The 25,260-nt window shown below is 51.2% G+C and overlaps 1 protein-coding gene across 7 annotated transcripts in view; it reads right to left on the bottom strand.

Moving 5' to 3' along the window:
• The window catches only part of PLXNA1 (plexin A1), a 356,246-nt gene that overhangs the window by 80,577 nt on the left and 250,409 nt on the right, over nt 1-25,260 (bottom strand). For all 7 annotated transcript variants that reach the window (XM_075938786.1, XM_075938783.1, XM_075938782.1 and 4 more), the window contains 3 exons: nt 24,027-24,227; nt 998-1,094; nt 292-482 (listed from right to left, as the gene is read on the bottom strand). In XM_075938786.1, coding sequence (XP_075794901.1) covers nt 292-482; nt 998-1,094; nt 24,027-24,227 — 489 coding nt within the window. The remainder of the gene's footprint in view (nt 1-291; nt 483-997; nt 1,095-24,026; nt 24,228-25,260) is intronic.

The raw sequence follows: 25,260 nt of genomic DNA on the forward strand, positions 1-25,260 counted from the left end.
TGCCCTGCCCGACAGCTGCCAGTCCCCTCCCAGTGCCAGCTCCAAGTCTCCTGCTCCCTGCTCAGCCATGCGCCTGTGAGTTACCCATCACCTTTACACTAAACTCTGCAGGGGAGGAAGCTTGCCTCCTTAATTGTCTGTACAGCCCCATGCACCCCAAAGGCACTCGATACGCTAGTCCGCCTCTGCCATGGCCAGTGCAGGACTGCGCCCGGCAGTGCATTCTCCAGCACGGCATTCAGCATGTGAGTGTGCCCACATAGGCCCGTCCTCCCCCCAGCCCGGACACACCTTGATGATCTTGGGGTCCGTACAGCGGCTGTTGCCGTTGCTAGCGTGCATCCAGCTGCTCTCGTAGGCTGGGCAGTGCTGCCGCAGGGAGCACCGCTTCTCCGTCACGCACCAGCCGCACTCGAAGCGCGGATCTGCCTTGAGGCAGAGGCCACAGCTTTCACGCAGGGCCGAGCACTTGTACAGGTGAGCTGCAAGAGAAGGCAGAGGGGCTTCAGGTCATCCACGCTGGCTGACAGCCCTACAGACTGGAGACCTCTGCTGACACCCAGCACAGGCACCGCAAAGGCAGTGGGAGGCCAGGTGCCTCACGCACACCAGTCCTACCCTCATTCCCATCCCGCGGGTCTCCGATCTCGGTGGCGTGAGGGGGTGGGAGCTCAGTATCCACAGGCACATCTGAGAGCAGGGGAGGTGGCATTGGTGGTTTTTATGAAGAGGACACCTGTCCACAAGGAACTGGGCAGCATCAGCTCATTTTGAACGGGCCAGCCAAATGCCTGGGAAGAGCTAACCACTCGGGATCTGTGCTGACCAGATAGCTGGGGGTGCAGTGCGTTGCAGAGGACTCGCTTCTGGAATAAACACGTCTTGCCTCGGAGATTGGCTGGCTGAGGGCGCCGGCTCTAACCAAGCCCCAGGTGGAGGCTGAAGGACTGGGAGGCTGGCGAATGGGCTGCGGAGACAGATCACGTCCCCTGCTTACCCTGGATGTTCTGGGGGTTGTCGATGACAAAGTTTCCATTCCACACCACGGACAGGTTCACGGGCAGGTCGCTGATGTCATTCCCTTCATAGAAATACTGCAAGGGGAGACACAAAGCAGAGCCGCGGTGTCAGTGAGGGGGGCTGATGGATGGAGAGAGGCCCAGGAATCTCTCCACTAACTTCCCCTGGGGGAGCATGGAGAAGTAAGGAAGACTTGGCTGAGTAGGGGTGGGTCTGGCACCGCTGGTGCCGTTGTACCACAACCAGCCGATGGAAGGACAAAGAGAACTCCGGCACAAGGCCTTCACTAACAAAGAAAGAACCGTCATAACGCACCGAGGGCTTCAAACAGGCAACAAGCCCCATTACCCAAAGAGAGCCCATAGCCAGCTGGAAACTGTGCCTGTGCAGGGAACAACAAACAGATAACCCTCGGCACACCCGCACCTGCAGCAGCTAGAAGACAGGCTGGGGGACTTTGCTGCATGGGGCAGGATTCCTGAGGATCCTGCGGCATGAGTGGGTTCAAGCCCACAGATCCAAGCACCATGAGGACAGGAGATGGGAGAGCACAAGAGGTGCCTGGGACACCGAGCTCACAGGCACGTGGCAGGCAGGGCCATGCTGTACAGAGGTTGCTTGACGTGGGCACTCGGTGACCCCTTCCCTACTCACACTGCCCTTCTCTAGCACTTCCCAGCTGAGGAGTGGCACAGCCACCCTGGCATGCCCCACCTGGGGATGGGGAGGGGAGCTGCTTTCCATGGCATTGTGTCCTAAGGTGGCAGCTTCTCTCTCAGGGGCCTTTCCTTGCTCCTCAGGTGCTGCAGGCCAGGAGTACTAGCCCATCTCAGGGGTGCAGAGCTGAGGAACCCACTGCCTTTGGGGTCTCCTGCACCTCCCACCCCCACTGACACCCTTTACGCCTAACTTGCAGGCCCCCTCCCCGCTGCTTCCGGACTGGGCCTCTCATGGTGCTAACAACCCACCACAACCCGGATTCAAAACCGCACATCAGGAACTGGAGCAGCCAAACCCTGGAGCACAGGGGCTGCTTCCCTGGGAGCAGCGAACTGGGCGGGATAGCCCCTGCTTGCCGCAGCTTCAACACTTGCACTCGCTCATGGAACAAATCCCTAAGACAGTCCTCACCAGAGCTCCTGCAGCCCAGAAACGGGGCCATTCTGGGCACAACATGTGAGGGGGGGGGGCTGCTTCGATTAATTACCCCTCAGTCCTCACACTAGATAGGCCGCAACTAGAGGAAGGAGCGCTTTCCCTGGCAGCCTGTTTAATGGAAGGGTTATGCTGCCCAAGCCTTGGCAGAGGTTGGAGATGTCTTTCTGCCCTCTGCAGAGCACAGACACACCCCTCCCCTCAACGCCTGGATTGCAAAGCCCAGAGAACTCAAGCTCTGGGGAGGGAGCAGTTCAAAGAGGCAGAACGCAGAGATCAGAGCTTTAGCAAACTGCTCGTCCTGCCCCAGGCCTCCTCCCCATCAACACTACCTTGCTTCTAACCTGAGCCAAACTCCTGACAGCCCCACGCCCCGTCCCTACACAGCCCCTGCACGCAGGCGGAGGATCAATCGATACACAGACAGGAAGGCAGTCGGAACCTTCCCTGACAGCTAACGACCTCCTCTGGCGAGAGATTCTCTGCTCCTCTCTGGAGAAAATGACAGGCGTGTCAGGAGAGATTAAATGAATGATTCATGGGTTGCTGGAGTTTGTTAGGGAGCCCCGTATACAGCCGCATTGGCTCTCTTTGGCTCAGACCCCACGCCCAACCCATGCCAGTTACTCTGCTGACCAGCTTCACCACCTGGGTGTGATGACAGGGGTAGCAGGTAAGTGGCAGCACTGCCCCTTGGTCCATCCCAGAGCCAGCTCACTGTTTGTCTCAGAGGAAACTCAAGTGATTCATTGTGATGGGATCAGATAGCAGTACTGGTAGTGGGGAAAGGGGTGGTCAAGGGGCTTTCTCCTGCCAGGGAGCCAGCAACACCTCTGCACCCCCTTGCCTGAGCTGTCATTTACCACATTGTATTAGATAAGCAACTTTTCATGCAAGAATCTCAGAGCTTGCTACACATGGGGAAACTGAGGCAGGGAGTGAGAGGCGGGAGGAGGTGAGTCACCTGAGTTCATACAGTGCATCAGTGACAGAGCTGGGAATAAAACCTAGGAGTCCTAAGTACCAACCCTGAGCTTCCATCCGTGGGAAGCAGCAGCACTAGGCAGAAGCACATAGCTTGGGCAGCAGCGGCATGAGTCCAACAGTGACAGCCCAAACCTGGCTCCCTGCAGACAAGAGCCATCCTTCCTGGGGCTGGGTACCCTGGAGGCTCTGCCCTCCACAGCAGCAGGAGTTATTGGGACTCACACTAGGCTCGGGAGCACACACTAGCTGGATGCAGAGATAAGGACAAGGGCCTGATTTGGACAGTACCTGCCTTTTCACAGATGTGTAAGCGTGTATCCCGCACTAAACGCATGCGCACTGGGCAAGGCCCGACTCTGCAATGGAAACAGACTGGCTCCTGGGCTGCTTACTGGCCAGGGAGCTTCCAGGGGAGACCAGGAAATCCTGCATCCTGACCACCCTTGCATGGACACTGAAGACCCTATAGCACCTTCACCCTGCAATCCTTAGCCATCCCCAGTAAAATGTTGCTGTGCACCTGCTGGCCACTGCCCTTCCCCCCAGAGGTGGCTGGATTTCAGCAGTGCTGCATGTACGTATGCTTGTCTGTACAGGTGCACAGTGGGAACTGGGGTAGGGGGTGCTAAGGGAATAAGATACTAGCAGCCTGTTGACACACCACCACAGCACAGCCAAAAGGGTTAGGACTCAGAAAGGAGCCTATAGGAGGAATCATAGAATACTAGAATTGGAAGGAGCCTTGAGAGATCATCAAGTCCAGTCCCCTGCCCTCAGGGCAGGACCAAGCATGGTTGATATAATCCCTGATAGATGTCTAGCTGACCTGCCCTTAATTATCTCTAGAAACAAAGATTCCACAGCCTTCCTAGGCAATTTATTCCAGTGTTTAACCATGCTGACAGTTAGGAAGTTTTTCCTAATATGTGGAGATATACCTATCTCATAGAGCTGGAAGGGACCTTGAAAGGTCAGCAAGTTCAGTCCCTTGCCCTCACAGCAGAACCAAATACCCTCCCTGACAAATTTGCCATAGATCCCTAAATGACCTTCTCAAGGATTGAACTCATAACCCTGGGTTTAGCAAATCAATACTCATCCCACTGAACTAGCCCTCCTAATATGCAACCAAAACCTCCCTTGCTGCTGTTTAAGCCCATTGCTACTTGTCCTCTCCTCAGAGGCCAAGAAGAACAATTTTCCCCCTCCTTCCTGTGATACCCTTTTAAATACCTGACAACTGTTATCACATCCCCACTCAGTCTTCTCTTTTCCAAAGTAAACAAGCTCAATTCTTTCAGTCTTCCCTCATAGCTCCTGTTTTCTAGACCTTTAATCATTTTTGTTGCTTTTCTCTGGATCTTCTCCAATTTCTCCATATCTTTCTTGAAATGTGGTGCCCAGAACTGGACACAATACTCCAGCTGAGGCCTAACCAGTGAACAGTAGAGCAGAAGAATGACTTCTTGTGTCTTGTTCACAACACTCCTGTTAATGCATCCCAGAATCATGTTTGCTTTTTTTTTGCAACCGTGGCACACTGTTGGCTCATATTTAGCTTGTGGTCCACTATGACACCTAGATCTCTTTCTGCCGTACTCATTCCTAGACAGTCGCTTCCCATTCTGTATGTGTAAAACTGATTGTTCCTTCCTAAGTGGAATACTTTGCATTTGTCCTTATTTACCTCAGACCATTTCTCCAGTTTGTCCAGATCATTTTGAATTATGACCCTATCCTCCAAAGCAGTTGCAACCCCTCCCAGCTTGGTATCATCTGCAAACTTAATAAGCGTACTCTCTCTGCCATCATCTAAATGGCTGATGAAGATATTAAACAGAACCAGTTCCCTGCGGAACCCCACTTGTTATGCCTTTCCAGCATGACTGTGAACCATTTAATAACTACTCTCTGAGAACGGTTATCGAGCCAGTTATGCACCCACCTTATAGTAGCCTCATCTAAGTTGTATTTGCCTAGTTTATTGATAAGAATATCATGCAAGACCATATCAAATGCCTTACTAAAGTCTAATTATACCACATCCACCGCTTCTCCCTCATCCACAAGACTGGTTATCCTATCAAAGAAAGCTATCAGATTGGTTTGACATGATTTGTTCTTTACAAATCCATGCTAGCTGTTACCTATCACCTTATTTTCTTCCAGATACTTGCAGATGAATTCCTTGATTACCTGCTCCATTATCTTCCCTGGCACAGAAGTTAAACTGACTGGTCTGTAGCTTCCTGGTTTGTTCTTATTTCCCTTTTTATAGATGGGCACTATATTTGCCCTTTCCCAGTCTTCTGGAATCTCTCCCCACTTCCATGATTTTTCAAAGATGATAGCTAAAGGCTCAGATATCGCCTCTATCAGCTCCTTGAGTATTCTAGGATGCATTTCATCAGTCCCTGGTGACTTGAAGACATCTGACTTTTCTAAGTGATTTTTAACTTGTTCTTTTTTTATTTTAACTTCTAAACCTACCCCATTCCCACTAGCATTCACTGTTAGGCATCCCTTCATCATCAAACTTCTAGATGAAGACTGAAACAAAAAAATCATTAAGCATCTCTGCCATTTCCAAGTTTCCTGTTATCATTTCTCCCTCCTCACTGAGCAACGGGCCTACACTATCCTTGGTCTTCCTCTTCCTTCTAGTATATTTACAGAATGTCTTCTTGTTACCTTTTATGTCTCTAGCTAGATTGAGCTAGTTTTGTGCCTTTTCTTTTCTAATCTTGCCCTTGCACAGGTGTGTTGTTTGCTTATATTCATCCTTTGTAATTTGACCTAGTTTCCACTTTTTATATGACTCCTTGTTGATTTTTAGATCATGAAAGATCTCCTGGTTAAGATAAGGTGGTCTCCTGCCATACTTTCTATCTTTCCTACGCAATGGAGTAATTTGCTTTTGGGCCCCAATAATGTCCCTTTGAAAAACTGCCAATTCTCTTCAGTTGTTTTTCCTCTTAATCTTGCTTCTTGTGGGACCTTACCTACCAGCACTCTGAGTTTACTAAAATCTGCCTTCCTGAAATCCATTGTCTCTATTTTGTTGTTCTCCCTTCTACCATTCCTTAGTATCATGAACTCTATGATTTCATGATCACTTTTACCCAAATTGCCTTCCACTTTCAGATTTTCAACCAGTTCCTCCCTATTTATTAAAATCAAAACTATAACAGCTTCCCCCCAGCAGCTTTCTCAACCTTCTGAAATAAAAAATTGTCTCCAATGCAGTCCAAGAACATATTGGATAATCTGTGCCCTGCTGTGTTAACCTGTAGTGTAGATGTATCCTTTGCTGGAAGATGCAATGCAAATGAAGCACGGATTAACATTTTCTATGCTTTATTTGCATAATCTCTTCTGATCCGTTTTTGCACAAGAGGTTTTTGTGCAAAAACAAGCAGTGTGGACAATTTCTTTTTGCACAAAACCCCCTTTCTGCACAAGATCCTTATGCCTCAAAAAAGGAGGTATAAGGATCTTGTGCAAAAGAGGGTTTTTGCACAAAAAGGAAACATCCACATTGCTTGTTTTTGCACAAAAACAGATTGGAAGAGATTATGCAAATGAAGCACGAGAAAATGCTAATCTGCGCTTCATTTGCATTGCCTCTTCTGGCGAAACCTGTAGTGTAGACGTAGCCTGAGTTTTCAACAGATGTCTGGATAGTTGAAGTCTCCCATCACCACCAAATCTTGCACTTTGGATGATTTTGTGAGCTGTTTAAAAAAAGCCTCATCCACCTCTTCTGACGAGGTAGGTGGTCTGTAGCAAACCCCTAGCATGATATCACCCTTGCTTTTTACCCCTTTTAACCAAACCCAGAGACGCTCAACAAGTCTGTCCCATAAGAATATTACAAGGGAACATTTTTTGTGCTCATGGCAGACAGCCCTACACTCTGTGCCAGTGCACACCCTGAATGAGCTGCCTCTCGGGCAGCTGCAGTCGCCTGCTAGCTAGGAAGGGGACATATGTCTTGGCCTTTCTGGGTGGGACAAAAAGCACAGGTGAGAGGGACAGTAACTGTTCCTGGACTGTGCTGGCCCCAGCTAGGTGCCTGCCTGAAGACAGTATGGGGTAAATCTCAGGGGTGGTGTTTGATCTCTGAGCAATGTAAAAACTGGGCTCCATGCTCTATGGTCACAGGAGTAGATGGGAGGAGAAGCTGTTCTTTATGGCTTCTCTGAGGCTGGGCCAGAGACCGGATTGCACCAGGCCCCTGGCCCCATTATTTGTGCACCCAGAAGAGATGGGGGCCTTCTCCTCCTCTGAACCTGTGCACTGTGGTTATTGGGTTCTCTCTCCTTTAACCCAGCTGTTGGGCTAAGAAGCTCCCCCTGTGCTTCTCTGGAGATTGGCCAAGAGGGAGCACCCAGCACCTCATCGCAAACCAACTGCCCTACAAAGCCAGAAAGCCAGGCTGGCCCACCTCCCTCCCACATGGTGTCTCAGTGCAGGAGACACGCCAGCCCCACTGCTGACTGATGCACATGGCTCTGCTTTACTGGAGCTATTCACTTCTTCCTCAGGCTCCCAAAAGCTAGAGGGGCAACAGAGAGTTGCTGAACAAGAGGCAGGAGGGTGGCCCTGGAGACGGTGCAAAAGAACCCTGCTCCCAAGCCAAGGCAGAGGCAGCAGGTGACACGGGCAGTAGTACTTGGGGTCAATTCAGATCTTACTGTACAGCCTGCCCTACCAACCGTGGGTCTGCCCCACCTGGGCTGTCCCACTGATTACAATCCACGTGCACACACAGCTTTAATCCTGAAAGAGCCAAATCCCTTGATTAACAATAGGCCAAATTCAGTCGCCCTGAAGCGCTGGCATACATGTGTACACCAGGCCAATGGCCCTCTGCCTGCACGGATCACTGCCCACTGGTAAAATGCAGCCACCTCGGGGGAGGAATGCAGCTGCTGCTTAGTGGTGCCCGGTAGTTTATGACAGGAAGTAAAAAATGACACATCCAATTGAAACCTCCACTCGGATGTTCATTAGCATAAACCCCCACAAATCCTATTTTCCAACTCAGCTGAAAGCCAACCTCTTCAGCGGAACAGCACTGCCACCATCAACACCCTAGTGAGCTCCTGTACAGACCCCTTCTTGGCTGAGTCAGCACCACTGCTGCATGAGGTGCCTCCTTGGCGGTCCAGGGAAGGCCACTCAGGTCTGAGCTCCACAGGCCTTGCCCGCTGGTCCCAGGATGACAGAGCCAGAAGGGAGTAGAGTTCAGATCTTTGCAGTGTAGCCTTCCCCGTCCTACCTCCACCTCCACAGGTGGGCAGAGCCTAGAGGTCCCCTAAGAGGGATGCGCTCTGGGGTGGTCTGGGTAAGATGCACATTAATGCGTGAAGACCATCAATTGGCAGTTGGGGGAAGCGGGAGGTGGGGGAAGGGCAATGGAGCAGGATTTAGCTGTGACGAGCAGCGTGGCAGCCTAAGTGAAATTGGCATTTTCAATTTGTACTCTGACATGTCTCATTTGAGGCCCTGGCATCTCGGGAAGGCATGCAGCCTGCAGCTGTCCGGAACACTTATTTGCATCTCTCTGCCCCAGCTCCTTTTGGAAATGAGTTCCTTCTTGGGGGGAAGAGGAGAGATGGGAGAGAAGAGATGATTAACCCTTCATGTGCCACCTATGGAGACAGCAACTGGCACGTGTGGAAGGATGGTAGGGGATAGACTCAAGATGTCTCTGGAAGAACCATCCTCCCCACTCAGCTCTGAGACAGCTGGACTGAGGTGCTGAACATACAATGGCGTATGATCCAGGCCAGGAAGGGGGCACTGGCAGAGAGTCACAGTCTGAGCAGAGTAAAGGGCAAGGTGAAATAGAAACTAACGACAGGAAGGGTCTCCAAGCTGCACACACTGCCGGCTCTTGCGCTGCCGAACGAATGAATGACTGTGACTAATGTTGACAGTTCTCCCCTGGTTCTGAAGCTCACGTTGGTAATATATTACCTTCGCTGCTGAGATGAGCTGAAGCCATGCAACCCAGATTGCAATTACAGACACCCCTGGCCCTACAGGAGATTCGGAGCCAGGGTTTCAGTTCAGCCCTTCATGTCGATGGGAACAGTTGGCTTGAGATTAGGAGCCCTGTGTGTCCATGTCAGGCTGCAAACACCACTGCGAATGTGCTGCCTTTTGCCTTACTCATGATCTGTCTGCATCAAGGCTGGGCTGATGTTCCAAAGGCTGGGGGCAATAGAAGAACCACAGAGGGTAGCTAAAGACCAATCCTTTGAAATCTTATTCAAGGCAGAAGACTGGTCTCTGCCCAGAAGAACTGCTTTATGAAGTGGGGAGATCATCTCGGCCACAAAGCCACCCTCAGGGGTTTCGGCTCCTGTGGGGAAGTTGGCCAGGGTCCGGCTGACGGAGAGGAATGGTTTTTAAAGGGCAGGGTCTGGCCTGTTTGGGGGCCTGTAATGGGATGGTTGCCTTGCACTGGAATGAAGAGAATTAAAACAGTGATAGACGCCTGAAGCTGAAAGCCAATTGAGAGAGGGTTTGTGGCAGCCAATCAGAGCCCAGCAGGGCTGTGTAAGAGAGGATGGCTGGCCAGGAGGAGCTCACTCTTGGTCCAGGTCTGGAGGGAGAGAGACCCAGCTTCCTACTAGCAGGATACCTTGGACAAAGCAGTGCTGGGGGAAGGCAGAGTGAGCCAGAGGAGCTCAGGCCTGAATAAACCCCAAGCTGAGGCCCAGTGACAGTACTAAGGTCGCAGAGGAGCAGCTGGGCAGGAGAAGGCAGCTGGACCACACCCCCTTGCCAATGATGAGTGGCCATTTCAGACTGCATTTTACCCGAGGCAGGGGCTAGATGATGAGTGGCAGTGGGTCACTGAGGCAAGGTTGATATAGGGAGTTGGGGTTCCCTGGGAGGGAAGGACCCCAGAGCGTGAGGCACAGCGGCAGGGCAGTATCTGGGGAGAAGAGGGCCACGGTCTGGGTCATGATGTGTGGTGGAGAACAGACAAAAAAGGGTAATAATGTGTGAGACACCCCCAGAAGAGGGAGCTCTGAGGCTGGACTGAGCTAATTCCTGGAATGACCAGCTAAAGCAGCGAGCTGGTGAGTCACAATTTGCTACAGGGCCCTTTCCTACAGTCCACCAGGGAGAGACCGTTCACCACATCAGAGCCTGTGTTAGGAGGCAGCACGGTGCCTCCCTGCACGGAGATGCCCCCCAAGGGCTCACAAGGGAGGGTAAGACAGGAAGCGAGGGCAGCTGCAGGTTCAGCTGTGTGTGTTCTTGTATGATCTGCACCCTCCTAGGCTTTCCATGATTAAGGGTAAAAGTTTGACTGAGCAACGTGTCCATGTATTGGCTGCTTCACAACTGCTGGGCACCCATGGGGGCTGAAACTGGAAATCAGGCACTTCACACATTTGGGCTGCAGTTCTGGGAAGGGTTCCCTCTAATTGTTCCCACCCCAGAACATAAAAAAACAAAATTCATGCAGTGGGGGTGGGGCCAAGGGGTTTGTACTGGGGGAGAGGGCTCAGGCATGAAGCCGAGGGTTGGGATGCAAGGCTGCGGGGATGCTGGCTGGGGGTGCGGGCTCAGGTGGAGCCAGGCTTGGGGTGAAGGGGGGGTTCCGGGGCTACTACAAGGAGAAAGGACTCCCTCAGCTCTCTCCTCACACCAGCTAGGGGGTGAATAACACCTCTCCCCACAGTGGCAGCTCTAGGGCTGGGCCATCCTGGCCACGGCAGGGTCTAGGCTGGAGGTGGAGCCAGGCTAGGTTGGGGGTGGGGTAGCCCACTCCATCTGCCACAGATCCCTCCCTGCGTGGCTTCCTAGAATGCCTGTACAGTGCTAACTAGGAACAAGGCGTGTCTGAGTAAACGGGGAATACAAGCCTGGGGGCTGGACAGAGGGTTCCAACAATCACAGGGAGGTGACCCTCTGAGGGTGCCTAGAGATGCCAAATTTGGGGCAGTGTTTGGACTCCACTCAGGCTGCAGGCGTTGAAATAGCCCAGGGATCCACAACAGCAGTTGCTTGGATTCTACTCACAGCCATCCTAGCATGTGGGCAGGAAGGGGGCTCGGCAGGATCTGCAGCACAACTTGAAGGATCCCATAGTGCCTGCACCACTGAAATGCAGCCCTTTCCGGCACAGAGAGGGGCAGCCACTGGCACATACCACAACCTTGTGGCCTAAGGTTCAGTGAGAAGTGCTGTAGAACCAACATGCCCCAGAGCAGACAGCAGCTGAGTTGTTAAGGGCTTGCCTAACACCCCCCACCCCCCCCCAGCAAACTGTATGGAATGCAATCCACAGCACTTGCTAGGACCTACGAGCCACCACTGCCAGAAGTGGGAGTTTCCTCCTAATCCCAAAGCCAGGGAAAGCCAATAGCCAACTCCCAGTTCCCTGCACTTCCTTCCAGACCCTCCTGCCTCATGGAGCACACGGTTTCAGGCCCCTTCCTCCAGCACAAAGCTCCCTTAGCAAACCAATGCTGAGCGGGCCCTTCTCCAGAGGCTCTAACAAGAGAGCCACAGCAGATGTGAGCGCGTCCCTCCTCAGTTCACGGCACCTCTGCTACATTCCACTGATTGCATTAGGTCTGCGTCCCCTCCTGCAGGGCAGCCAGCAGCACACACGGGGAACACGCTGCTCTGTTCAGAAACAGACCATAGCAGCCTGCTGGTTGTTTCGATGGTCACTTAGCTGGGGAGGGAGCCCAGCAGCTCTTGCTGCAGAGAAGAGGGAGAGGGGGCTGTAAAGGGCTGTGAATTGTTAAATCCTGTTGTCCAAGACGTTCTTACATGTGCTCTGATCTCTTTCAGCCACTCTAGGGAACTCCCTAGGAAAACAAGTGCTTGTTCCTTTGGCCTCAGCTTCTCCTGGGCCAATTTGGCAGTTGACCATCTCCCCATGACTCAGCCGGAGGGAGGCCAAGCCAGCCTTTCTGGTCCTGCCAGAACTGCCGTGTCTCCTTGAATGCTACATATAGGAAGGGAGCCCAACACGTATCCTGAAACCCAGCGGGAGAAGCCAGGGAAAGTGGGTGTGTAGGAGAAGTGGTGGGGAAAGCAGCCAGTGAATCTTCTCTCAGGCCAAGAGTCTGACACCACAGGCTAATGTTACATAAGCACAGCCAAAACCTCTCCCCTCCTTACACCCTGCTTGTTCTTTCACATCCATACCAGCCTGAGGAGCTGGAGAATCTCCTTTCATTCCTTCCAGGGTCTGCCCTCTTTGTGACTGACCTACATTAACAATGTAATCAGGGCAATGGGCTAGAGGGGATCTCCGGCTATTTGCAGCTCTGCTATCCAGGATTTCCCTCCTCCTCCTCCTGATTCCATTCCCCCCAAAAAAAACCAACCAACCCCTAAACACCTTCTCAGGGATGGAGCTGCAGCTGATTTCAGGGACAATGTCAGCAGATCTCTAGGGACAAGCCAACAGGTCAGAATACTGTCGTGACAGGTGTTTAGATATGACCATGACAGTCACCAGAGAAATACTCTAGACAGAATAGGGCCTTGCACCATCTCCTAGGCCTGTGTACAACACAACCATTTTGATCAGGTGCTGTACAAGTGTACAGGCCGTAAAGTAATAGGCAGAGGGAATCAGACACTGGGTTTAGAGGTACCAGATACGAGATTCATTGCAGTTAAAAGTGAATGAAAGCATGTGGTGTTGTGTTTTTGTTTGACTCGTTGGGTTTTTTGGGTAATTAATGATAGCAGATTCCCATGAGAGGAGCCAGGTGGATTTCACAAATCAGTATTTCCCCAAAGATACACTGAATGGCTTTTTATCCCGCAGTGTCTGAGATTGGGGCTCCGAGCTACTTTCTCCTACACGAGTTGATAGCATTACTGACACCTACGGCAGACCTAGGAAGCTGCTACATTCCATACACGGAGTTACCGGTCATGACTGTTACAAAGGAAACAGATTCCTGACCTCAGGACTTGGCAGTTAAGCGAAGAGGTGGCTGATTTCCAACCTATTTATTGTTGTTGAAGGCTACACAGATGCGTTCGGTGCCCATTCTGGAATTAGGGTTACCGACTTTGGCTGCACAAATTCCTGGAGGGTTCATCACATGATGTTATCTTTAATTAAAGATTAATTGTTCATTCCTGGAAACTCCAGAACAATCCTGGAGGGTTGGAGACCCTGAATTCCAAACAGTATTTGTATGTCAATGTAAAGATTTTATTTAATAACGTGAACTCTCACATGTCCATAAGGGCAAAAGCTCTGCCCTTAAAAGACTACACAAAGTAACCAGTTAACCCTCCCAGCTTCCCCTCAGGAGGCAGGGAAGTGCATTCTTATCTTCTGTGTTTTTCAGATGATGGAATGAAGTATAGACAGGGGAAGTGACTTGGAGCAAGCAAATGTTAGTGCCAAGCCCGGGACTGTCATGTTCCTGGATGCCAGACCCATGCCCAGACTCCTGTACCATGCCACTTCCAGTTCCCCTTTAACCTGTGCTCCCTCTGCTGGGCGGACTGAGTCACTGATGCACAAGGGCAGCCGGAGAGTTCAGTGACTCATGTTGCTTAGACCAAAGTTCCCAAACCACAGCCATGGAGAGCCAGCCCATCACATGGTGCAGGCTCCTCCTGGTGTCATCCATTAAACACTTTGCTAGGCTTAAGTGCCCAGTAAATCAATTGCTATGTAGCCAGCTGGCTGTTCCATTCTGAGATGGCAGGGAATGGGGAAGGAGGCAGAGTTTGGGCAAATGGGGAGTCCAGAGCGGACTCTTGTACATTTCAAAGGAGAATGCGGAAGGGCCTATCGACTAGTCAAGTAGTCGATGGAAATTCCAGGGACTACTCAACTAGTGAATTAACCACTAGTTAACACCCTTACCAGGAACAAGGAGAGGTGAGTTCATCATGGTGTCCCAGCCAGACATGTAGAGCAGAGCGCGCTGGAGAGGAAGGGTCTAATAAGTAAAAAGTCTCCAGCTACGCAGTATTTCTTTTTAATGGGGGCTCAGTCAGCTTGATGCTAATTTGTATATTTGTACAACATAGTTCTGATGAATTGCCGTTGAACTCACCTGAATAAGAGTAATTTTACCAGCTGTTCCATATTCATTATAGGGAAATATGGTCACCCTACTCATGCATCATCACAGGACTAAGGGGACACACACACACAACCTCCTCCAGACAGGCTGGCAGAATAAGGTAGATCAGTATTATCACGATTTTACAGGTGAGAAGTCAGGGGAAGGTCCGTACACGGACCAATGCCACATGATGACTCAGCAGCCGAGTCGGGAACTCTCCAGTCCCAATCTCTCCAATCCCAATTCCATTTGGAATAGCAGAACAGAATGGCCTGTCAAGAAGCTACAGTGCAGCCTTGCTAGTAATACTGGATTCACTGATGTCCCAGCTTGCCCTCTCCTCTTCAGCTTGTAAAGTTGTGCCTGACTGTTCCCGGCAGTGTATCCGGTCTAGATAGAAATCACTCAAGCAAGAGGGCTCCTACAAAACTCATCCTAATCCTATCTCACTGACTTTCCTGATTGTCAGCCTACAATTTCCTTCAGTGAATTTCACCTCAATCCTGATAGCCAAACCAGCTTGTGCCATCCTAACCCATTCCTCTCAAACACAAGCGCCTGCGGGTCTGTACAACCCAGGGTATGGACGCAGGGATATGAGTTTTTCACTTTGAGTGAAAGTGTGTGAATCCAGCCCCAGACAGCAGTGATAAAGCCATTACACTCACTTTTGCCCCTGTCTTCCAGCCTCAGTCAATGTGCACCATTTCTGCCCTGTAGCAATCCCCTTGGCTGATCTTAGACTGTGGTTGAAGAGCCCCAAGGGGAGACAGAACTTGTCTTCTTTGGGGAGAAAGACTGACTGGCAAAGTGGGGCCTTTGAAGAGGAGCCCCTGAGAATCCAGTTTCCCAGCATCCAATGGGGGCACACAGGAAATCTACACAAGAATCTTTCTAGCCATCTGCTCTGAGCTGCTCCTCCAAATTCCATTTGCCCTCCTCTCATACAAATCAAATTCTCCACACCTCCACCCCAACAAGAATGCACGAGCCCACCCAGGGTCCTCAGAGGCATGTGAAACATGACCCATTCTGAGAAACACGGGCAGAGAGGTAGCTGGGCCTCTCTGCTTTTCTCCCAGTATTGTGCGTTGTATTGGCACAATATATCTGCCTTCCATAAGTTCAGTGCACACATGCATACATACACACACACACACTCCCCCCTCTCATACACACACTCTCCTCACTCTCATGTGTGTGCTCCCCTTGATTGTATTTCTGTGGGAATGGCACAGTTGCAGCTGTGTCCTATTTTTCTGTAGTTGATGACCTCAACTTCTTCCTCTCGCTATGGGAATGGCTGTAATGTACGTTGTGTCTCGCTGGGGCTCAACTGCAATTCATCATTATTTTATCTGCTGGAATTTAATTGGATCCTATCAAACTCTCCTGATACTCCCTTTTCCCTTTAAACACTGCTGCAGGAAAGATAAATGTAGGCGCTACTCGGAGAGAGTGCTCGGCTTTTTCAAGCAACATGTCTCAGATTGTAGGCTCCAATCCTATTTCACTCTCGTGGCTGGTTAATTAGAGATATGTATACCGTAGGTGTGCAGCACCCATCACAGGGCATGGATGTATGATTTATGTTCCCCTATAAATATATTCCCGCAAAATGCCCTCACAAACACTATGAGACTTGGCAGTAATGCCGGGGCTTTGATTTTACAACTCCTCTTCCTCTCTCTCTCTTACCCTTCTCCTTTCCCCTCATCATATTCAAGTGCCTTCCCTCTGATTCACCTGGCCAAGAAAACTGAGTTCAGCACAAAAAGGGACCAGAATATGATCAACAATAATCTGGAGACCCTTGGATTTTGTTCTGATCAAAGCACAAGCCAAATGTTTTCCCCCTTGACACCTGGCCTAGTTTTAACCATTGACACGATGTGAAATCCCACCCACTCACCTCCCACGCCCCTATACTTGCAGCACCATGGTACCATAAGTAGCCTGGCATCTTGTTCAACACTGGAGAAGTGTTGCCAGAGCTTGGAGTCAGGGCTCTAGTTCTCGTTCTGCTAATGGCTTGCTCTGCAGCCTTGGGAAAATCTCTCCAGGACTCAGTTTACTTACTTGTACACCAGGACAATGCTGCCTACTGCGCAAGTGTTGAGAGGCTCACTTAGGTTTTGCATGTGAGCTCCTCGGATGGCAAAGGAAGAATACAGACCAATTGGCTCACCGAAAAACCTTTACATTCTGGATCCAGCCTAATTTCAGGGAAATAGTACAAGAGCGCCTATCACACCCAGTAAGTATCTGCCTGGCTCCCCTCAGCACGCCAGGTGGTCGTGGGAGACGAGGAGAGCAGTTTCCAATCACAGGCCATTTTGCCATTGGGATAAAAAGGAAAGGGAGGAACTTGCCGTTCATTTTCCAAAGCAGCAGTTCTGCTGGCGGATGCCTCTCTACACCAGGAACGCCACGGTGGAAGGGACAGAGTTCAAAGAGCCAACGGCTGGAAACCAGAGATAAGATGCATGAAGGATGAGTGACTCTTCAGCAGAGAGTGAGGAGGGAACTGAAAGAGAATGGCCCGAAGGGGCTTTGAAAGCTACAGTTGATATAGCTGCTCACCACCAAGTGTGGCTTTTGTTAAAGCGAAAGGGAAAGAGCTTAGCGCTACATTGCACCTCAAAGTGCCCAAACTACAAATCCAAGTCTGAGCAGAAAAGAGAGTGGAAGTTCATTTCTATTTCATACCATAAAGGGACAGAATGTTTCTAGTGCCCCAGCAACTGACATTTCACTGTGGAAATTCTCAAGAGAAAAAGCTTGCGACAAATCCATTCCTGGTTTACCAGGTTAACTGATTACATAGGATCCCACACAGGAGAGCCTGCAGCAGGATCTGGCACCCCGAAGCATGGGGGGGTCAGCTTCTCCTCCCAGTCTCTCCATGCTTGGGGCTGCCAGCTGCTGTTAAGGGTACTGCTTACCAGGTAATCAGTACAAATTCATATCTCTACCTTTAACCCATATTGGATACACCAGAAATTTGTCCCCCTATAATTAAAAAAGAGATTTTCACGGTGTTACTAGCAACATCTCAGATTCTGAAAAACATTGCTGCTTTTTTCACCAGTGTTGCTGTTTACAGCCGCTGGATGAGTGACACTGACTATGTTATATGGATGGCTGGTAGGAAACGGGAGCAGAGGTAAGGGCTTAGGGGAACCGGACAGTTTATCTGAGACTCCTCAACTGCGAGGATGTGCAAATATTTATCAATCTTCTGTTTCACACTATGGCACCGAAACTGTCAACACGTTGTCTGCATAAGTAACTTTTCTCTCAGGTGTGTTAGCGAGACTGAGGCGAGGGGGTTCACTTTCACACTTTTACATGATAAGAAGTTGTAACTGCACAAAGGATACATATTTTAGCTTCAGTGCATCACTATGCCTAACAATAAGGCTGAAGCTTCTATGTCTCTTGAAGGATATTAATTAACCGATGCACTATATTTAAAATTGACATACAAAGAACATTTTTTTAATTTGAGCTTCTGCACCATTTTCGTTTCTTTAGGGAGTATAAGGAAAGCCCAAGAGTGAGGAGGGGGAGCTAGGGAGGTAAAAAAGTGAAAGGGGATTTCTGCTTGTTTTTTAACTTTACAAATAGCAGGAATATCAAATCTGGTGTCCCTTGGTTTTGATGGAGGATGTGTTAGATGTCTCAGAGCATGCATACTGTCAACTCTCATACCTTATTGAATGAAGTGCTGAATTTTGAACAAAGATGTCTTTTCTTGGCCATGTTAACTAGTCATTGGAGTTACATAAATTACCAAAATGAAATATAAGACAACCATCTCTCCATTTAAAAAGCCTCCCCTGCACCTTTCAGGAAAGCATAACTTCCTGTGCAGGTCCCATAAAAGTCATGGAAATTAAGTATGCATTTAAGGATTGTCCTGAATCAGAGGTCTCAATTTCTGTCTCTGATAATTTCAGCATTTCACTAGTTCTCCAGTCACTAGAGAACAGGCCAGACAAGACAACTTTCTAGAATTATAAACATGTCAAATTTAAACAAAAACTTTCCAGCCTTCCTTATCCATCACAAAGAAACAACCAAGGGTAGGAACTCAATATCTCTTCTACCCCCCACTGCAGGTCACCCTTAATTATAGTTAACTGCATGGAAAGTGTGAAGTATTATCATCAAGCCAGATGGACCGAAAAAACATAGAGGAGTAAAATTACAAAGAAGTGTGAAATTTAAGCACCCACTCTAAAGAACAGGCTGGCTCATTGCCTTCAAATGTTACAACAGGCACTGAGTGTACCCAGAAAGTAAAGACAGGTCCTGTCATTTGAGAAAGATTTTTCTTGTGCAAAGTTTTAGAAGGAGAATGCAAATAGGATTTCAGAAAGAATTCTGGGCAAATCTTAGCATCATGGGACTGCAACTGACTAGCCCCACAATCTGTAAGTCAAGGACAACTTGACCAATTGACTACACCCTGCACAAAGACATTTTGCTTTGCTTTGCTGTCCAGGCACATGTGATCATTTCTAGACCAAACCGGTGTTTCTATACTAGCCAAATGCAACCTTTCAACAATCTTTAATTATGGCAATGTGGGCTCCAACCAGGAGATGCTGTACTGTCCAATGGATACAGCACTGGCCTGGAGGCAGGACACCTGAGTTCTGTCCTGCCTCAGCCACTAAGCTGCTGTGTGATCTGCACGCACTCTGTGCCTGAGTCACTTCTGGTCTATTCAGCCTTTCCGTTCCTCGTGGGCAGGGGCTACCTCTTACGAGGTGTCTGTAGCGGAGAGCAGCTATCACAATGGTCCCTTAGTTACACAAAGAATTCATAAGAGCGGATGGTTCTGTAGTTAAGCTTTGTAAAACACATTCGTGTTACAGACAAAACCTGCTGATTGGTGCCGAAACTAAAGGGCCCTCATGTTCCTTTACGTAAAAGCTCCAGGCAACAGTGTGGCTAATGCACTGTGGCTGGAATGCACAGAGCTGCTCTGAAGATACAGAAGCTGCCTATTGCCCCTAGCACTTCCCATCACCCCTGTTTGCAGGCAGTAGTGGAGTGGGAAGAAATCAGCACAGACTGTGGGTAATTCCCATCCCCAAAACCCCACCTATCCCCTCCCAGCCTCTCTCCCAGGCTTTGCATTTCTGTAGACACAGTCTTCTCCCACAGGCTGTGTAACAGATACAACCTTCAAGACCCATTAAGCCAGCCTTCCCGCTACTGTTCAACCACGCCATTTATTTTTATATCGTGTCCGTCAGAACACAGCATCCCAAATCGCTTTAGAGTGAGCTAAGCCGAACCAGACATACAAAGAAAGGGATGGTTTACGAGAAGATTTAGCCCTCTCAACTCCCATGGAAGCCAGCAGGGTTGAGGGCAGACAGCACCCCCCTGGATCGGGCCTTAGGGAACCCATTCTGCATCTCCAGGGGAGGAGGGAGAAGTAGGAGGACAAGTTAAGAGAATGAATCTCCCAGCTGGGAAGGCAGACCCATGCCTAGAGGGGTTGGATTGAGCTGGGGCAGAGAGACGGGATGGAGAACAGAGGTGCAGAATGAATAGGGGACGGAAGGAGATGGGCTGGCGAGAGGGCTGCTCCTCGAATGGGAAAGGTCAGGGAGCAATAAATGCTCACGGGTGACTACCCACCTTAAGGCTGGGAGATCACCGACGCCCACCACCTCCATGCTTCTGCTTTCACATTTGCTGCCTGGCTTCCTTCTCTTCCACTCCGTGGAGAGCAAACCCTGCCAGGCCTCTCGCAGGTACTGGAGCACTCGGGGGGGATGGGGACACAAAGCTGCTCTGCCCTCCTGGGGAGCACAAAGGCAAGGACCCAGCTCTGCCTGGCTGCTCTTGGGAAACACCCCAAGGACTCTGGGTAACTGGCAGACCAGTAAAGGATATGGGTTCTGTATGTGGGTCCAGCAAAGGACGGCTGTGATGCGGGTCCGGATTTTGCCAACACTCAGGTCAGTGGGAGTAACCCTATTGACCTTACCAGGCCTACGCACATGGGTAAAACTTAGCCCATAAATAAGCAACTGTGGGATCAGGGGCTATAGAGCACTGGCTGCGTCTGCACTCTCTTTCCCCAAAGAGGCATCATGCTGCCATGCTGCAGGGCCACCTGCCAGTGGAGGTGGCTGGCACAGTCCGTGCAGCCTGGCTGTCCTGCAGGGACTAGGAATCCCCATTCCTCCTCTTGTGCAGCTGACAAATGGCTCCTCCAAAGCACTCCCACCGCCAGGCTGCCGAATCCCCCAGCCTCCTAATCAACCCCATTTCAAGCCTTGTGAGCACTGGCAGTTGGGATGCGATTAGGCCACATCCAGGAGCCCGTGTGTGCTGCAGTAACAGCCTCAAATGGCTGAGCAGGTATTTTGTGTAATTGGCCTCCTGCTGGGGAAATGGCCGTTCGTTCCACTGACCTCGTTCCACTGACCTCGGAAGAATCTTTTACCAGACTCTGATGGAGACGGAGAAGCAGAGGTATCGGCGGGACAGGAACGAGCGCCCAGCTCAGGCCTCCCTTGCTGGGGGCGAGGGGCAGCAGCCTGATCTCACGCACCCACACCCCCATCCAGCATGGACTTCCTCGTTCCGTTTGTGCTGAGTCATTTAAAACTGGGCTACAAGGAGTCCTGGAAACCAGACTGAGCCCAAGGGGGCAGATGAGATGGAACCTGAGGCAGCTTCCCTCTCTCTACCGGGCTACGCCTTAGTGGAGGACAATCCTGCACCAGCCCCACAGGGGATGGGCAAGGTGGAGCCTGATCAGGCTGCTCCAGCTCTGCATTGGCTTCCTCTCTTCTCCCAAATACAGTCCAGGCAACTCGGCCTCACCCGCAGAAGCTCCCCAGAGCCTCTGGGCCCCCAAACCTCGTCCAGCTGCCAGCTGAGACCTGGACTCTGGGCTCAGTGTCTGGGAGGTGGGATTTAAGGCTTGTTAGGCATGAGCAGCCTGTCGAGCACCACAGGAGACAGGGGGAGGCAGGATGGAATGTGGGTGATCTCCCCACCATGAAACTGATCTGAAGGAGCCAGTGACCCCTTGAGAATCTGGACAGCACTCTCTCTAGCAGGGCGGGATTTACATCCTGAGTGTCCCTAAGCACCGGGGCTTCAACACCCCCCCCCACCATCACACCATGGCTATTAGCTGTAGTGTGCCCCTGCCACTCACAGCAGCTCAAAGCTGCTAACTGCTGGGGGAGGGGACATACCCTGCCACTTTTAGGCATGCTGCCACTCCACAACCCTCCACCCATAGATTCCCCCACTCCCAATCCTTCACACAGACCCTCTGCTGTTCAGTGCCCCAAGACACACACGATCTCCCCATCCCCCTCTGCCATTCCATACTCCTCACTGCTCAGCACCCCCTCCCCAAATCCCTGAGATCCATTTTCCTAAGCTTTGCCCCTCAGCTGCACTCACCAGCCCCACTGGGGTGTGATTATCCACTGGGCTGAGTGAGGAGCACCCCAGCAGGGCTGCGTGGGGCTGTCTCCCTGTCAGCCAGTCCCACTCCCAGCCACACACCCCTGCCAGGCCCCGCGAGGGGCAAAATTTGAATTTTTAGGCACCCTTAGATACATGCCTACTGTGCTTAATGGGAAATCCAGCCCTGCTCTCTACAGCCCGTTTGTAGCTCCCATTCACAGCCACATCTCTGTGTGGAAGGCTCTCTTGGTCTCTCACAAAAACAAGACCGTGGCATCTTCCAAGTACAGCTCCCCTTGCTGCTTACCCCCGCCCCACATCTGCGCCTCTCCTGCACTCATACACCTCGGTGTGGGACTTCACGCCATTCCCATAGCTGCATGCCTAGCCTGAGCCCAGCACATGGACACTGGGTAACTGTCCCCTCCCCTTTCCCATTAACATACGGAACCTAGATCTTAGCCTGTTTTCTCCCTTGCATGGTTTCTTCCCAGGAGTTTCCCTGCAGGCCCCTTGGTCCAAGACTCCAGTCATCTCGCTACCAGAAAAACGATGCAGACACTTTATACTGCTGGGACAAGTTCTTGCCCTCCAGCCTTGGAGCTATCCAAGGAGGGGTGCAGCTGCCCTGCTGCCCACCAGCCAGCGCAGGACATAGTAAGTAGCAGGTCCACCAACATGGAGAGCATCTCCTCTCCCCCAAACATGACATACAATATGGGTAAAGAGTCCTCTTTGCCAACCTCCCTTTCCCAAACCCAAACTTTCGGGGTGGGAGGGGACGCAGAGGGACACTGCGATGTTCTCCAGGCCAGTCCACCTCCCCCACCCCCAGCAAGACCTGCGAGGGGGAGCAGGAAAGGCTGTCTCAAACAACCAGCAGCTTTTCAATAGCTTCCAAATGTCACTTGTGCAGCTGAAGGAAGGGACAGCGGGGAGTGCAGCTCGCGCTGGGCTGCCAACGAGTTTCATGATGCGAGGGACGGAAAATAAATTTTGAAAGGATTAAAGAGAGTGAGAGAGGGGATGGGTCCCTTTCATGCTGCTGAGGAAAGGTTGGTACAGACCCAGCAGCAGGTCAGCAGAGGACCCGCAGTAGCAGCATTCCCTAGAGGTGAAGGAAGGATTGGTACTTTAGATCTGTCTGGTTGCAGGCTCAGCGTGCAGCTGAGGCACACAGCAGCATGGGGCATGCAGAGGGATCACATGGCCTGGCTGTCAAAACCATTCTCCTCTTCATCCCATCCGGAGGGGGGCAGAGAGCCAGCAAAGGGGGGTAGGAATGTGCATCGGCAGAGGGGATTGTGCGGACACTGGGATGCTGGAGGTCTAGACAGAGAGAGCACTGGTGGAAGAATAGGAGCTGGCCAGGAAAAGCATCAGCAGGACTGGGGAGAGGAAGCTGGCTGAGCAGGGAAGAGGGGTGTTGGCAGAGCAGTGTGGGGCAGCTCAGGAATGGAAAAGTAGAGCAGCTGGAGGGCAGTTCAAGGGGTGCTGCTAGAGATGTGTGTAAGAGCTCAGGACTGGAGTAGTCGCGGGGGCTGCAGGTCAGGACTGAGCGCCATCGGCAGAGCTGTGTATGGCAGCCCAGAATAGATGGGCAGCAGCCAAACGGGCAGGGCAAGTGTGACTGGACATGTGTGAGCACGTGTGAGTGAGTGCAATGCTGCATGCAGCAAGCAATTAACTCTGTTCCACTGGTAACGTGGGATCAGGCGCCCTGCGTAAGGGGAAACCAAGTGCAAATAGGGAAGGAGGAGAGCAGGAGCAGATCTCCAACTGCAGCCCAGCTGGCTCCAACCCAGGCTACTTTCTTTGGCTTTCATTAGCAAATTTCCCTGGAAATGTTCATAAAGCCTAGGCGGGTCCCCCCTGGGGTCCCTTTGGCTGCACAGCAGAGGAGGGAGGGGTGTTGATTCTGCATGGAATAATTCCACCAAGCAATCTCCCATTGCAGCTAGGAGGGGAAAGAGACTGGGAAAGGAAAAGTCAGAGACTGAGGGAAGAGGGGGGCAGGCAGACAGAGCACAAGGAGCTGGAGGATCTCCCCCAAGACCCCACAAACCTACATTTTCCACCTGCCAATCAGGCATGGGAGAGACAAAAACCAGTCAGGGAAAGCAAGGCAGCTGGGGTGGCCTTTACTCAATGGAGTCTGTGGGGCAAGCGGAGAGGAACGACCTGGCACCAAAACACATTCTGTCTGGAGAAGCGTTGCGGGAGGTGTCTCAGACACTCCACAGGCATGAATGGTGTTCACACCTTCGCTCTGTGATGGAGGAGTAGCCAGGCCTGGCAGGGCAGGGGCCGTGGACTCACCGAGGTGTTCTGGCACTGGATACTGGTGCTGTTGAAGCGCAGAGCGGTGACACGGGTGGCACTGCCGGGGATGTGGAAGATACATTCGTAGTTGCGCTGGCCGGACTGTGGTTGTGGCAGGTTCTTGGCCGTCAGAGTGATGGGCTTCACCACACCCACAGGGATGTAGATCTGAGTAGAGGGCAGAATCTGCGGGCAGTCCTGCAGGAAGAACAAACAGCAGGCCATGAACTAGTGAGACAAGGCCCTGAAACCCCCTAACACTGAATGACGTCACCACAGGCAGAGATACTCCAGACCCTACTGAAAAACACCCACCTTGAAGGGCCAGGAAAAACCATGAGAGGCAGAACACAGCTGCAAGGGCAGGATCCTGCCCTGTGTGAGAGCAGGGCTTCACGGCTGCTTTGACCAAGGTTCTGCATACTCTGCAGCATGCAGGACCTACCTCTGCAGCACAGCCCCCTGCTTTCCCCTGCACCCCAAATCGGCAAGCTGGAAGATCTGTAGCATCTTTGGATTAATACAGAAAAGGGACAATGTCAATGTCCTCACATCATTCAGCCCCAATGTTGCATCCGTTCCCCCCAGCCCTGTCATTTGCTATTTTTAAGGGGCAGCAGGATACAGTTGAGCAAACATAAGGCACTGTATTACAGCTGTTGAGCCGGCAGGCAGAGTGTGGGAATCAGCTTGCAGTTATTGTATGAACATGTTAGCTGCACGTCTGGTAAAATAATCATCAGCGAAGTAGGTTTTGTTACGTAAGGTGTTATCATTAGGTTTCAGGGTTAACACACCGAGGCGAACTCTCTCAGGTTACCCTTCTCAGACCTACTGTTTCAAATGTCGCTGCATCAGTAGCCATAAGTTCACATTTGGACATATTTCGAAAAACACGGCGCGTTAGGAAAGCCGAGTTCCTGGAATACATTTCTGTGGCAAGGGGCAGATTTTGCAGCAAGTTCTGCAAGAGGGACAGCCTTCCCCTCTCCTCCCCCCTCTCTCCAGTGCATTACCCACCCAAGAAAAAGAGCAGAGTGGTTTTAGAGCTCATCAATGGCACCCCCATGCTCCCAGCCCTAGAGGGCTCTGCTCAGTGGGACCCAGCCAGCATGCGCAACATGCAGTCAGCGCCACACACCACTCAGCTGTCACACGCTGTACAGCACCCTTGGCATTGATACAGCACAGACGTGGGGATCCCACATGCCTTACACTTCTGAGCCGGTCA

This window comes from Pelodiscus sinensis, chromosome 11, assembly GCF_049634645.1.
Source record: "Pelodiscus sinensis isolate JC-2024 chromosome 11, ASM4963464v1, whole genome shotgun sequence".
Lineage (NCBI taxonomy): Eukaryota > Metazoa > Chordata > Testudines > Trionychidae > Pelodiscus > Pelodiscus sinensis.